Genomic DNA, 16,537 nt, shown 5'->3' with positions numbered 1-16,537 from the left:
TAATCCCCCATGGATATTATTGGTTTCACAGTATATGAATTAGGGATAAAAGTCTTTTCTTATGTCATCAATGTGCCATGTCTGTCGCAATGTTTGTTTCTTATGCCCCTGAAGGGAGGCATATAGTTTTCTGTCTGTCGGTCTGTCCGCAATTTTCGTGTCAGGTCCATATCTTTGTCATCGATGGATGGATTTTCAAATAACTTGGCATGAATGTGTACCATAGTAAGACGACGTGTCGCGCGCAAGACCCAGGTCCGTAGCTCAAAGGTCAAGGTCACACTTAGACGTTAAAGGTCATTTTTCATGATAGTGCTTCGTGTCCGGTCCATATCTTTGTCATCGATGGTTGGATTTTCAAATAACTTGGCATGAATGAGTACCACAGTAAGACGACGTGTTCAGCGCAAGACCCAGGTCTGTAGCTCAAAGGTCAAGGTCACACTTAGACGTTAAAGGTCATTTTTCATGATAGTGTTTTGTTTCCGGTCCATATCTTTGTCATCCATGGATGGATTTTCAAATAACTTGGCATGAATGTGTATCACAGTAAGATGACGTGTTGCCCGCAAGACCCAGGTCCGTAGCTCAAAGGTCAAGGTCACACTTAGATGTTAAAGGTCATATTTCATGATAGTGCATTGATGGGCGTGTCCAGTCCATATCTTTGTCATTCATGCATGGATTTTAAAATTATTGGGCATGAATGAGTACCACAGTAAGACGACGTGTCGCGCGCAAGACCCAGGTCTGTAGCTCAAAAGTCAAGGTCACACGTCGACGTTAAAGGTCATATTTCATGATAGTGCAATGATGGGCATGTCCGGTCCATATCTTTGTCATTCATGCATGGATTTTAAAATAACTAAGCATGAATGTGTGGCACAGTAAGACATCATGTTGCGCGCAAGACCCAGGTCAACAAACCCAGGTTTGAACAAATCTGAGTGAAGACCTTAGAATAATTCTACAATCAAGTTTGATGAAGATCCATCCAGTGGTTCATGAGAAGAAATTGTTTCACAAAATTCTATTTCTAGTTCTCATGGCTCCTAAAGAGGCCAAGTACCCGCTTTTGAAAATAAATTTTGTAGAGACTGAGTGCATTACCATGCTTGATGAAACAGTTCTTGAGCAGAAGTGTTTTTAAAGATATTTCTGTTTTTAGCTCTAGCAGCAAGAGCCCCCATTTGAACAAAATTGAGAAAGAACCTAATAATGATGCAACAGTCCAAATATAATGAGGCTCCATCAAACTGTTCATGAGAGGAAGTTGTTTAAACGTTCTTTGTAATGTTAATATCTAGCAGCCCCTAGAAGGGGCTAAGAACCCCTACTTGAATAAAATTGAGAAAGGACCTTAACATAATGCAACAGACCAGGTTTGATGTAGATCCATCATGTGGTTCATGCGAAAACTGTTACATATTTTGCTATTTTTAGCTATTATGGCCCCTAATGGGACAAAGTGCCCCCATTTAATCAAATTTGAGAAAGGACCTTAAAAAGATTCCTCAGAATAAGTTTGAAAGAGATCTATCAAGCAGTTCAAGAGCAGAAGACAAAGGTATTTCTTTTTTTAACTATAGCAGCCCCTAAAAAGGGTCAAGTATCCCCGCTTGAACAAAACTGAAAGAGAACCTTACTCTGATGCTACAAGTAAAGTCTGATGAAGATCCATCAAATGGTTCATGAAAAGAAGTTGTGTAACGGTATTACTAGTTTTAGCTGTAATGGCCACTAAAAGGTGGTAAGTGCCCCCATTTGAACAAAAATAAAAGAAGACCTGATGCTAATGACCATGTTTGATGAAGATCCAACGAAAAAGTCATTAAAATGTTTTTCTGTTTTTAGCTCTAGTGGTCTCTAAAAGGGACAAAGTGCCCCTATTTGAAAATTTGAGAGAGGACCTTACAGCAATGCTACAGACCAAGTTTGATGAAGATCTATCAAAAAGTTGATGAGAAGTTGTTAAATTTTTAGCTCTAGAACTATACTTCAGACATAATAATTCTTGCCCAGATGATTGTATTCTATTGGCAGATGTAAGTACTACACCTACGTATGCAGTATACAATACATTTAAAATGACAAGATAGATCAAGGTATCTCAAGGTGTATGGTTTAAAGTACTTGCATTTTACATTGAGAACACAGCACCAGGTATCTCAATGTATACAGTATACAATACTTACATTTATAATGACAAGATATTTAGCACCTTCTAGGTATCTCAATGTATACAGTACACAATACTTACATTTATAATGACAAGATATTTAGCACCTTCTAGGTATCTCAATGTATACAGTATACAATACTAACATTTATAATGACAAGATATTTAGCACCTTCTAGGTATCTCAATGTATACAGTATACAATACTTACATTTTTAATGAAAAGATATTTAGCACCTTCTAGGTATCTCAATGTATACAGTATACAATACTCAATACTTACATTTATAATGACAAGATAGTTAGCACCTTCTAGGTATCTCAATGTATACAGTATACAATACTTACATTTATAATGACAAGACATTTAGCACCTTCTAGGTATCTCAATGTATACAGTATACAATACTCAATACTTACATTTATAATGACAAGATAGTTAGCACCTTCTAGGCATCTCAATGTATACAGTATACAATACTTACATTTATAATGACAAGATATTTAGCACCTTCTAGGCATCTCAATGTATACAGTATACAATACTTACATTTATAATGACAAGATATTTAGCACCTTCTAGGCATCTCAATGTATACAGTATACAATACTTACATTTTTAATACATTTTTAATGACAAGATATTTAGCACCTTCTAGGTATCTCAATGTATACAGTATACAATACTCAATACTTACATTTATAATGACAAGATAGTTAGCACCTTCTAGGTATCTCAATGTATACAGTATACAATACTTACATTTATAATGACAAGATATTTAGCACCTTCTAGGCATCTCAATGTATACAGTACACAATACTTACATTTATAATGAAAAGATATTTAGCACCTTCTAGGTATCTCAATGTAAACAGTATACAATACTCAATACTTACATTTATAATGACAAGATAGTTAGCACCTTCTAGGTATCTCAATGTATACAGTATACAATACTTACATTTATAATGACAAGATATTTAGCACCTTCTAGGCATCTCAATGTATACAGTATACAATACTTACATTTTTAATACATTTTTAATGACAAGATATTTAGCACCTTCTAGGTATCTCAATGTATACAGTATACAATACTCAATACTTACATTTATAATGACAAGATAGTTAGCACCTTCTAGGTATCTCAATGTATACAGTATAGGAGAGATCGCCATGAAGTCACGCATAAATACCTGTTTATCTGGTGGTGGGTAAAACAAATGTTTTTACACCGTTTGTGTATGGGATCTGAATTTTTAATTTTTAATAACTTTTTCGCTCATTTATGGATTTTAAAAATTAAAAAAGTTTTGGAATGCTTAGGATTTTCATATTTTCCCATTTAAATATCTTTTTAAAATGAATATCCGTTTTAAATGACATAAGATTTTAATAGCGGCGTAGCGATCCTCCAAACATTTTGAAAAAACACTGTAAGTTAAGCGTTCATAATTAATCCATTTAATTTCGAATTTATAATCAAAAGTAATCAATAAATTGCTTGTTTTATACACTTTCCATTGATTAAAAAATTATTGATATTATTTGTGTTTTAAGAAAGTTTAAGCCGTTAGAAAAACATCACTGTTTACAAAAAACATGGACACTCGGCGTCGGCCCACCCGGTCTTTGTCTTATCAGTTCTAAAAATAGAAAATACAATGGATTTGTTTACAAACACGATCACTCCTATACAATACTTACATTTATAATGACAAGATAGTTAGCACCTTCTAGGTATCTCAATGTATACAGTACACAATACTTGCATTTATAATGACAAGATATTTAGCACCTTCTAGGTATCTCAATGTATACAGTATACAATACTTGCATTTATAATGACAAGATATTTAGCACCTTCTAGGTATCTCAATGTATACAGTATACAATACTTGCATTTATAATGACAAGATATTTAGCACCTTCTAGGTATCTCAATGTATACAGTATACAATACTTACATTTTTAATGAAAATATATTTAGCACCTTCTAGGTATCTCAATGTATACAGTACTCAATACTTACATTTATAATGACAAGATAGTTAGCACCTTCTAGGCATCTCAATGTATACAGTACACAATACTTACATTTATAATGAAAAGATATTTAGCACCTTCTAGGCATCTCAATGTATACAGTACACAATACTTACATTTATAATGAAAAGATATTTAGCACCTTCTAGGCATCTCAATGTATACAGTATACAATACTTACATTTTTAATACATTTTTAATGACAAGATATTTAGCATCTTCTAGGTATCTCAATGTATACAGTATACAATACTCAATACTTACATTTATAATGACAAGATAGTTAGCACCTTCTAGGTTTCTCAATGTATACAGTATACAATACTTACATTTATAATGACAAGATAGTTAGCACCTTCTAGGTATCTCAATGTATACAGTATACAATACTTACATTTATAATGACAAGATAGTTAGCACCTTCTAGGTATCTCAATGTATACAGTACACAATACTTACATTTATAATGACAATATAGTTAGCACCTTCTAGGTATCTCATTGTATACAGTACACAATACTTACATTTATAATGACAAGATATTTAGCACCTTCTAGGTATCTCAATGTATACAGTACACAATACTTACATTTATAATGAAAAGATATTTAGCACCTTCTAGGTATCTCAATGTATACAGTATACAATACTTACATTTTTAATACATTTTTAATGACAAGATATTTAGCATCTTCTAGGTATCTCAATGTATACAGTATACAATACTCAATACTTACATTTATAATGACAAGATAGTTAGCACCTTCTAGGTTTCTCAATGTATACAGTATACAATACTTACATTTATAATGACAAGATAGTTAGCACCTTCTAGGTATCTCAATGTATACAGTATACAATACTTACATTTATAATGACAAGATAGTTAGCACCTTCTAGGTATCTCAATGTATACAGTACACAATACTTACATTTATAATGACAATATAGTTAGCACCTTCTAGATATCTCATTGTATACAGTACACAATACTTACATCTATAATGACAAGATATTTAGCACCTTCTAGGTATCTCAATGTATACAGTACACAATACTTACATTTTTAATGACAAGATAGTTAGCACCTTCTAGGTATCTCAATGTATACAGTATACAATATTCAATACTTACATTTATAATGACAAGATAGTTAGCACCTTCTAGGTATGACAATATATACAGTATACAATACTTACATTCATAATGACAAGACAGTTAGCACCTTCTAGGTATCTCAATGTATACAGTATACAATACTTACATTTTAATGACAAGATATTTAGCACCTTCTAGGTATCTCAATGTATACAGTATACAATACTTACATTTATTATGACAAGATATTTAGCACCTTCTAGGTATCTCAATGTATACAGTATACAATACTTACATTTTTAATGACAAGATATTTAGCACCTTCTAGGTATCTCAATGTATACAGTATACAATACTCAATACTTACATTTATAATGACAGGATAGTTAGCACCTTCTAGGTATCTCAATGTATACAGTATACAATACTTACATTTATAATGACAAGATAGTTAGCACCTTCTAGGTATCTCAATGTATACAGTACACAATACTTACATTTTTAATGATAAGATAGTTAGCACCTTCTAGGTATCTCAATGTATACAGTACACAATACTTACATTTATAATGACAAGACAGTTAGCACCTTCTAGGTATCTCAATGTATACAGTACACAATACTTACATTTATAATGACAAGACAGTTAGCACCTTCTAGGTATCTCAATGTATACAGTACACAATACTTACATTTATAATGACAAGATAGTTAGCACCTTCTATGTATCTCAATGTATACAGTACACAATACTTACATTTATAATGACAAGATAGTTAGCACCTTCTAGGTATCTCAAAAAGTAGGACACAGCCACACGATTCACCATCAGTAACACAATACAAACTCCAGATATCACATTTACCGCTCCTCTACAACCCTCGTATCCTAGGAAACATTTGATGTTGAACCAAAACCTAAAGGTGGATAAATCTAAACCTCAAAAGCAAAGAAAGTGAAGCTGTAATACATGCATAAAAGACAGAATTTTGTTTCAAATATAAAATGTAACCCATATGAAAATATTAATTTACCACAGACAAAAGTTTGTTAAAAACTATGACAGTATTACAGTTAGATAACTTGACAGAGAAAACTGCCATCTATATAGAAAAATCAGTAACTGTTAATATTGTAACATTATAAGATTATAAATACCCTTCTGCAAAATGTACCACATCATCTGACATTCCAAATCCTGGGATAATGTCAGTCCAGAATAGGAGCATGAGAGAAAGAAGGTTAAACAAGTATGACCAGAACAAGAAGTATGCTATATTGATGTCTGTATCATCATCATTTGGACGTCTCTGTGCAGGTGACGACGATTTAACGGTTTTCTCAATGATGATAGACACTAAAGCCATTGGAACCTGGGATCAGATATATTTCTCATTAAAATGTAATTTCAAAGCTGATGATATTAAATCTAGAGTTTGAAAAGTACCATTATTATGTTACTGAGGATTTGCAATATTTTGTAACACTAATCAGACTCCAACGGCCATTAAATCATTGCAGTACAGCATTAAACATAGTTCAACCACTGTAGTACAGCATCAAACATAGTTCAACCACTGTAGTAAAGCATCAAACATAGTTCAACCACTGCAGTACAGCATTAAAACATAGTTCAACCACTGTAGTAGAGCATTAAACATAGTTCAACCACTGTAGTACAGCATTAAACATAGTTCAACCACTGCAGTACAGCATCAAACATAGTTCAACCACTGTAGTACAGCATTAAACATAGTTCAAATACTGCAGTACAGCATCAAACATAGTTCAACCGCTGAAGAACAGCATTAAACATAGTTCAACCACTGTACTACAGCATCAAACATAGTTCAACCATTGTAGTACAGCATCAAACATAGTTCAGCCACTGCAGTACAGCATCAAACATAGTTCAACCACTGCAGTACAGCAATTAACATAGTTCAACCACTGTACTACAGCATCAAACATAGTTCAACCGCTGCAGTATAGCATCAAACATAGTTCAACCACTGCAGTACAGCATCAAACATAGTTCAACCACTGCAGTACAGCATCAAACATAGTTCAACCACTGCAGTACAGCATCAAACATAGTTCAACCACTGCAGTACAGCATCAAACATAGTTCAACCACTGCAGTACAGCATTAAACATAGTTCAACCACTGCAGTACAGCATCAAACATAGTTCAACAACTGTAGTTCAGCATCAAACATAGTTCAACCACTGCAGTACAGCATCAAACATAGTTCAACAACAACCACTGCAGTACAGCATCAAACATAGTTCAACCACTGCAGTACAGCATCAAACATAATTCAACCACTGTAGTACAGCATCAAAAATAGTTCAGCCACTGCAGTACAGCATCAAACATAGTTCAACAACTGCAGTACAGCATCGAACATAGTTCAACCATTGTAGTACAGCATTAAACATAGTTCAACCACTGTAGGAAAGCAACCACTGAAGTACAACATCAAACAGTTCAACCACTGCAGTACATCATTACACATAGTTCAACAACTGCAGTACAGCATCAAAAATAGTTCCACCACTGAAGTACAGCATCAAATATAGTTCAACCACTGCAGTACAGCATCAAAAATAGTTCCACCACTGAAGTACAGCATCAAATATAGTTCAACCACTGCAGTACAGCATCAAACATAGTTCAACAACTGTAGTACAGCATTAAACATAGTTAAACACTGTAGGAAAGCAACCACTGTAGAACAGCATGAAACATTGTTCAACCACTGCAGTACAGCATCAAACATAGCTCAACCACTGTAGTACAGCATCAAACATAGTTCAACCACTGTAGTACAGCATCAAACATAGTTCAACCACTGTAGTACAAAATCAAATATAGTTCAATCACTGCAGTGCAGCATCAAACACATTCCAACAACTGTAGTACAGCATCAAATATAGTTCTACCACTGTAGCACATCATCACTGCAGAACATTATTAAACACACTTCAACAACTGTAGTACAGGAAAAATTGACCAATATGAAACAAAGCAACTGACTTACAAAACCAAAGAAGAAGCACAATGGCCACAATATTCCAGGAACACCGAAGGCCCCACCCTGGTCACTGCGGGCTTGTTGACTCTCCAAGCCAGGAAATATGTCCGGTAGCAAAGCTGTAAACTCGGCAAACAGAACTAATACTGCACAGAATGTTTTCCGACATGTAGGACGCTTCCGTAAAACAAGAAACCTGTAAAATAAAACAGTAATTCAATAATAAATTGTACTGACATAACTTGATGTCAGTTGCGAATTAATAATATACAGGGCTTTTCATCCTTATATAACAGAGGCCTGTACAAGGCCACTTCCCAATCCAAAAATATTCAATTTTTTCCCAACTGTGGCAGAGATATTTCCAAAAATGCAAGGTAAGATTTCCCAAAATCGTGCAAAAAGATGATTAAGATTTTGTTTACATTTTAGTATTTCCAGAGGAAGCATTTGTCTGGTATTGGTTTTTTGTTGCACTATAGCCTAACAGTGCACAGAACCACGTGTGACACATTACAAGTCTAATCCGTTATGTTCCATGGTCTGGATTTTAGTCCATGTTTCAAGGGAGACAAAGGAGTGACGAATAATGCCCCCACAATACGGCCTTGTCATAGAAGTTCAAGTATCGCAAATCTTAAGTTGGAAACGGGGCCATAACTACATAAAACAAGTGGGCCAAGATTGTACTAGGTCGCTCACCTGTGTAACACACCATAACAGTGTAAACATGTTTTACCTAGTGATTTCATGGAGACAAATATTCTGACCAATTTTCATTAAAATTGGACCAAAAAACATGACCTCTTGAGTGTTAACAAGCATTTTCTTTGATTTGACCTAGTTAGCTAGTTTTTTAACACACATGACCCAGACTCAAAATTGTCCAAAATTTCATGAAAACAAACGCTCTGACAAAGTTTCAAGAAAATTGGAGCAAAAAAGTGGCCTCTAGACTGCTTACAATCTTTTCCTATGATCTGACCTAGTGACCTAGTTTTTTACCCCACTTGACCCAGATTTGAAATCGTCCAAGACTTCATGGTAACAATCATTTTGACCAAATTTTATGAAGATAGAATAAACAAGAGTGCCAGAATGTCACAATATACGCCCGTCACAGCAAATTACTTTACACTAGCATCTGTATTTGCAAATGGAATTTTAATTTTCTAGTTGTTTACAATGTTTGTTTTTTTAGAAATTATTGAAATTCTTTTATTTTTCTGAGTCCACAAAAAAAATCCTTACCAGGTAGAGATACCTTAAAATGCACCCAAAATTTGAAAGTAACATCAATGTTGTACCACAGAAAAGTGGTCTTGGCTTTTCCCTACGGTCAATTATAAAAAAGTTACAATGTAAGTTATTTATAGTAACAACCAAGGGAAGTTAATCTTTAAAGAGAAAAAAAAACAAGAGCTGTCTCAATAGGATGACACATGCCCCCGGTGGCACTTTAAATGAATAGTTATGGCCGATGTTCGAGTTTAGGACCTTTGACCTACAGAGCTGGGTCTTGCGCGCAACACGTCGTCTTACTGTGTCGCACATTTATGCGTAGTTATTTTAAAATCCATGCATGAATGACAAAGATATGGACCGGACACGCCCATCAATGCACTATCATGAAAAAAGACCTTTAACATCTAAGTGTGACCTTGACCTTTGAGCTACGGACCTGGGTCTTGCGCATGACATGTCGTCTTACTGTGGTACACATTCATGCCAAGTTATTTGAAAATCCATCAATCGATGACAAAGATATGGACCGGACACGCCCATCAATGCACTATCCCTTAATGTCTAAGTGTGACCTTGACCTTTGAGATACGGACCTGGGTCTTGCGCGCGACACGTTGTCTTACTGTGGTACACATTCATGCCAAGTTATTTGAAAATCCATCCATCGATGACAAAGATATGGACCGGACACGCCCATCAATGCACTGTCCCTTAATGTCTAAGTGTGACCTTGACCTTTGAGGTACGGACCTGGGTCTTGCGCGCGACACGTCGTCTTACTGTGGTACACATTCATGCCAAGTTATTTGAAAATCCATCCATCGATGACAAAGATATGGACTGGACACGCCCATCAATGCAATAACCTTTAATGTCTAAGTGTGACCTTGACCTTTGAGCTACAGACCTGGGTCTTGCGTGCGACACGTCGTCTTACTGTGGTACACATTCATGCCAAGTTATTTGAAAATCCATCCATCGATGACAAAGATATGGACCGGACACGAAAAATGCGGACAGACCGACAGACTGACAGACCGACAGACAGACGGTTCAAAAACTATATGCCTCCCTTCGGGGGCATAAAAAACAAGAGCTGTCTCCATAGGATGACACATGCCCCCGATGGCACTTTGAATGAATAGTTATGGCCGATGTTAGAGTTTAAGACCTTTGACCTACGGAGCTGGGTCTTGCGCGCAACACGTCGTCTTACTGTGTCACACATTCATGCGTAGTTATTTTAAAATCCATGCATGAATGACAAAGATATGGACCGGACACGCCCATCAATGCACTATCATGAAAAATGACCTTTAACGTCTAAGTGTGACCTTGACCTTTGAGCTACGGACCTGGGTCTTGTGCACGACACGTCGTCTTACTGTGGTACACATTCATGCCAAGTTATTTGAAAATCCATCCATGGATGACAGAGATATGGACCGGACACGCCCATCAATGCACTATCCTTTAACGTCTAAGTGTGACCTTGACCTTTGAGCTACGGACCTCGGTCTTGCTCGCGACACGTCGTCTTACTGTGGTACACATTCATGCCAAGTTATTTGAAAATCCATCCATCGATGCCAAAGATATGGACTGGACACGAAAATTGCGGACAGACTGACAGACCGACAGACTGACAGACCGACGGACCGGCAGACGGTTCAAAAACTATATGCCTCCCTTTGGGGGCATAAAAATTACAAGTCCACACAAAAATCCTTACCAGGTAGAGATAGCTCAAAATACACCTCAGAGTTGGATGTAACATGCATGTTGTACTACAGAAAAGTGGTCCCGATTTTTCCCTACGACTTGTAATGAAAAAGTTACAATATAAGCTATTTATAGTAACAGCAAAGGGAAGTAATTCAAAAGAAGGGACCAGTGCATGACACTCCGTCTCATGATGGTGTACAATTGTGCCAAGTTACATCAAAATCCCTCCATGCATGAAGTAGAAATGCTCTGGACAAAGTCATTCTTGTATCTGACCTTTGGCCTCTAAGTGTGACCTTGACCTTAGACCTAGGGACCTGGTTCTTGCGCATGACACTCCGTCTCATGCTTGTGAACATCTGTGCCAAGTTGTATCAAAATCCCTCAATGCATGAAGAAGAAATGCTCCGGACAAAGTTTTCATTCTTGTATCCTTGACCTCTAAGTGTGACCTTGACCTTACCCCTAGGGACCTGGTTCTTGCGCAAGACACTCCGTCTCATGATGGTGAACAATTGTGCCAAGCTACATCAAAGTCCTTTCATGCATGAAGAAGATATGCTCCGGACAAAGTTTTCATTCTTGTATCCTTTGACCTCTAAGTGTGACCTTGACCTTAGATCTAGGGACCTGGTTCTTGTGCATGACACTCCCTCTCATTATGGTGAACAACTGTGCCAAGCTACATTAAAATCCTTCCATGCATGAAGAAGATATGCTCTGGACAAAGTCATTCTTGAATTTTTCATTCCTGTATCCTTTGGCCTCTAAGTGTGACCTTGACCTTAGACCTAGGGACCTGGTTTTTGCGCAAGACACACCGTCTCATGATGATGAACAATTGTGCCAACTTTCATCAAAATCCCTCCATGCATGAAGAAGATATGCTCCGGACAGTCATTCTTGAATTTGACCTTTGACCTCTAAGTGTGACCTTGACCTTAGACCTAGGGACCTGGTTCTTGCGCATGACACTCCATCTCATGATGGTGAACAACTGTGCCAAGTTTCATCAAAATCCCTCCATGCATGTTGAAGACATGCTCCGGACAAGGTCTGTGGACGCCGCCCGCCTGCCCGCCCGCCCATCCGCCCGCCAGGGGCGTTCCCATAATACGTCCCGTTTTTCAAACGGGCGTATAAAAATGTGCCCACTACGGTGTAAACAATCTTACTCTTTGATCTGACATGGTGACCTAGTTTTTGATCCCACATGACCCAGATAAAAATTCATGTGATATTTCATCCAGACAAACATGCTGACTAAGTTTCATGAAGATACAGTCAAAGATGTGACCTCTAGATTGTGTACAAACTTTTCCTTTGATTTGACCTGGTGACCTAGTTTTTGACCCCATATGATCCAGTTTCAAACTTGGCCTAGACCTCGTCAAGATAAACATTCTGACCTAGTTTCATGAAGGAAGGGTCATATGACCCTGTTTCAAATTTGGCCTAGAAATCATCAAGATATTTTTAAACATTCTGACCAAGTTTCATGAAGATAGTGTCATAAATGTGGCCTCTAGGTTGTTAACAAGCTTTTCCTTTGATTTGATCTGATGACCTAGTTTTTGACCCGGCATCATCCAGTTTCGATTCCGGCCTAGAGATCATCATGATAATCATTCTGTGCAAGTTTGTATCAAATCAAAGCATAAATCAAACCTCTATATGGCTGAAAGGGCCAAAATAGAAAATTTTGCCGCTTTCAGGGGCAGTAACTCTAGAACCCACAAAGAAATCTAGCCAGTCTTGGAAAGGAACCGAGATCTTGTTGTGACTTAAGTTGTGTGTAAGTGTGGTTAAAATCAAATATAAAATGTCACTTCTATCGTGTTCAGAAGGTAAAAATTACCAAATTTTGGCTCCTTTAGGGGTCAATCAGGGGCTGTAACTCTGGAACCTATGATTGGATCTGACAGATTTATCATGGAATCCAAGATTTATTGTTGTTGAAAATATTTTGCAAGTTTATATCAATCAAACTGTAAATGAAGTCTCTATATGACTACAAAAGCCAAAATAGCAAATTTTGGCCCTTTAAGGGGCCATAACTTTAGAACCCCTGATGGGATCTGGCCAGTTTTCGAAAGGAACCGAGATATTATGCCAATACAAGTTGTGTGCAAGTTTTATTAAAGTTGATCGCAAAATGTGGTCTCTATCCTGTTCACAAGCCAAAAATAGCAAATTTTGGCCCTTTAAGGGGCCATAACTCTGGAACCCATGATGGGATCTGGCCAGTTTTTTAAAAGGAACCGAGATATTATGCCAATACAAGTTGTGCGCAAGTTTGATTAAAATTGATAGCAAAATGTGGTCTCTATCGTGTTCACAAGAAAATGTGAACAGACTGAGACGACGGACAAAATGCGATCACAAAAGCTCACCGTGTCACTACGTGACAGGTGAGCTAAAAATTGGTGGTTTGTCGAACTTGACCTGTATTTTATGATGTTACACCTGTGTACCAAAAATTATTTAAATCTGTCAAGCATTTCATGAGTTATTGTCCAGAAACCATGAGTTTGGAAAATTTTAAGTTGGAAAGCGGTCATAACTAAGTCAAACAAGGGCACCGCCTTGCGGGTGCAGATGCTCATCTGATTTTTTTGTCTCTGTATAATAGAAATATTGTCATACCCATGATTTTCTTAGTCCAAAAGGGGCCATAATTCTCGCAAAAAGCAATGTAGAGTTATGGTATTTACTGTGCAGAATCAGCTTTTAATGGCAAATAACTGCTCCAAGTTTTAAAGCAATTATAGCTTTGACCATTAAGGAGAAAAGTTGACATAAACATAAAACTTAACCAAGAAATCTGATATTTTCTAAGTCCAAAAGGGGCCATAATTCTTGCAAAAAGCAGGATGGAGTTATGTTTCTTGCTGTAGAGAGTCAGCTTTTGATGGTGAACAAGTGTTGCAAGTTTTAAAGCAATAGCTTTGATAGTTTAGGAGAAAAGCTGACCTAAACACAAAACCTAACCAAGAAATCTGATTTTCTAAGTCCAAAAGGGGCCATAATTCTTGCAAAAAGCAGGATGGAGTTATGTCTCTTGCTGTACAGAGTCAGCTATTGATGGTGAACAAGTGTTGCAAGTTTCAAAGCAATAGCATTGATAGTTAAGGAGAAAAGCTGACCTAAACATAAAACTTAACCAGGCAACGCCAATGCCAACACCAACGCCGATCAAGTGGACAATAACTCATCATTTTTAAAAAAATAATCAGATGAGCTAAAAATGGTGGTTTGTAGCCAAAGTCGAATTTGACCTGTATTTTATGATGTTACACTGTGTACCAAAAAATATTTAAATCTGTTAATTGAGCCTTTCATGAGTTATTGTCCGGAAACCATGAAAACCAAAGGACTGACCGACCGACCGACAAGCTCACTCCTGTATATCCCCGCCTCCCCCAACCCCAAACTTTGTTTGTGGGGGTATAATGACAATCTGTCAACAAGAGGGTCATGATGACCCTGGATTGCTCACCTGAGTAATATGAGCTACATGTTTCAAATGTCAAACTGATGATTTTTAGAATTTTTTTGGAAAATTTTCCAATGTACAATCAAGTAACATCTGGGGCTGGGCCAATTTTACCCCGGGGGTCATGATTTGAACAAATTTGTAGAAGTCTACTAGGCAATGTTACGTATCAAATATCTAAGATCTAAGCCTTCTGGTTTATTTTTAGCAAATTTATGAAGATTTCCCTACGTACAATCAAGTAACCCCTGCGGGCTGGGTCAATTTGATCCTGGGGGTCAAGTTTGAACAAATTTTGTAGAGGTCCACTAGGCAATGCTACATGTCAAATATATAAGCTCTAGGCCTTTTGGTTTATTTTGAGAAAATTTTGAAGATTTTTCTATGTACAATCAAGTAACCCCATGGGGCAGGGTCAATTTTGACCCTGTGGGTCATGATTCGAACGAATTTTGTAGAGGTCCACTAGGCAATGCTACATGTCAAATATCTAAGCTCTAGGCCTTCTGGTTTATTTTTAGAAATTTTTTGAAGATTTTCTATGTAAAATAAAGTGACCCCCTTGGGCAGAGTCAATTTTAACCCGGGGGTCATGACTTGAACAAATTTTGTAGAGGTCCACTAGGCAATGCTACATGTCAAATATCTAAGCCCTAGGCCTTCTGGTTTATTTTTAAAAAAATTTTGAAGATTTTCCTATATAAAACCAAGTGAATCCTGGGGCGGGTCAATTTTGACCCCGGGGTCATGATTTGAACAACTTTAGTACAGGTCCACTAGGCAATGCTACATGTCAAATATCTAAGCTCTAGGGCTTCTGGTTTTTGAGAAGAAGATTTTTAAAGATTTTCCTATGTAAAATCAAGTGACTCCTGGGGCGGGGTCAATTTTGACCCCGGGATCGTGATTTGAATAAATTTGCTAGAGGTCTACTAGGCAATGATTCATACCAAATATCTAAGCTCTAGGGCTACTGGTTTTTGAGAAGAAGATTTTTAAAGTTTTTCCTTTCGGTTGCCATGGCAACCAGAGTTCTGCATGGAATTCAATTCTTTGAACAATTTTGAAAGGGGGCCACCCAAGGATCATTCCTGTGAAGTTTGGTGTAATTCTGCCCAGTGGTTTTCAAGAAGAAGGTTTTTTTAGAAAATGTTGACGGACACACGACGCACGACGGACATTGAGCGGTCACAATAGCTCACCATGAGCCTTTGACTCAGGTGAGCTAAAAACAGGTAAAATGAGAATCCAATTTTAGGGAATGGACATTATTGCATATACATAGAAAATATACATGTTTTACAGGTCTAGAACTGTAGTATCATATTTAAAACTCTGAAATGTATGGAAGTGTGACTCGATACTTCCTGGGCTCCTTTTCCAAATTCTAAGGCATACGCCGACAAGAGTGCCAGACTGTCACAAAAAAAGCCTGTCTAAATATTCAATTACATATCATAAAGGTAATAATGTTGATGCTGTATGCCTTGTTAACCCAAAAAAAGAGTAAGAAGGAATCAATGTATTTGTGAGGTTCCATGTGGGATGAAATTGACAACCGGATCAAAACTGTTTGAATGGACAAGGCTAATTTTGCAGATTTAGAGTAATTCAAGGGCCATAATCCAAAAGTGCCCGAGGCGATTTGGGTGGTTATCGAACTTGGACGAGATATTATGCCCACAAACATTGTCAGCAAGTTTGGT

The 16,537-nt window shown here is 36.9% G+C and overlaps 1 protein-coding gene across 2 annotated transcripts in view; it reads right to left on the bottom strand.

Moving 5' to 3' along the window:
- The window catches only part of LOC123531162 (uncharacterized), a 52,844-nt gene that overhangs the window by 7,532 nt on the left and 28,775 nt on the right, over positions 1-16,537 (bottom strand). For both annotated transcript variants that reach the window (XM_045311945.2, XM_045311953.2), the window contains exons 3-5: positions 8,372-8,561; positions 6,486-6,700; positions 6,085-6,244 (exon numbers count right to left, since the gene is read on the bottom strand). In XM_045311945.2, the coding sequence (XP_045167880.2) occupies positions 6,085-6,244; positions 6,486-6,700; positions 8,372-8,561 (565 nt within the window). The remainder of the gene's footprint in view (positions 1-6,084; positions 6,245-6,485; positions 6,701-8,371; positions 8,562-16,537) is intronic.

Source organism: Mercenaria mercenaria, chromosome 1 (genome assembly GCF_021730395.1).
Source record: "Mercenaria mercenaria strain notata chromosome 1, MADL_Memer_1, whole genome shotgun sequence".
In the NCBI taxonomy this organism is placed as follows: Eukaryota; Metazoa; Mollusca; class Bivalvia; order Venerida; family Veneridae; genus Mercenaria; species Mercenaria mercenaria.
This window is presented reverse-complemented; position numbering and strand designations above follow the sequence as displayed.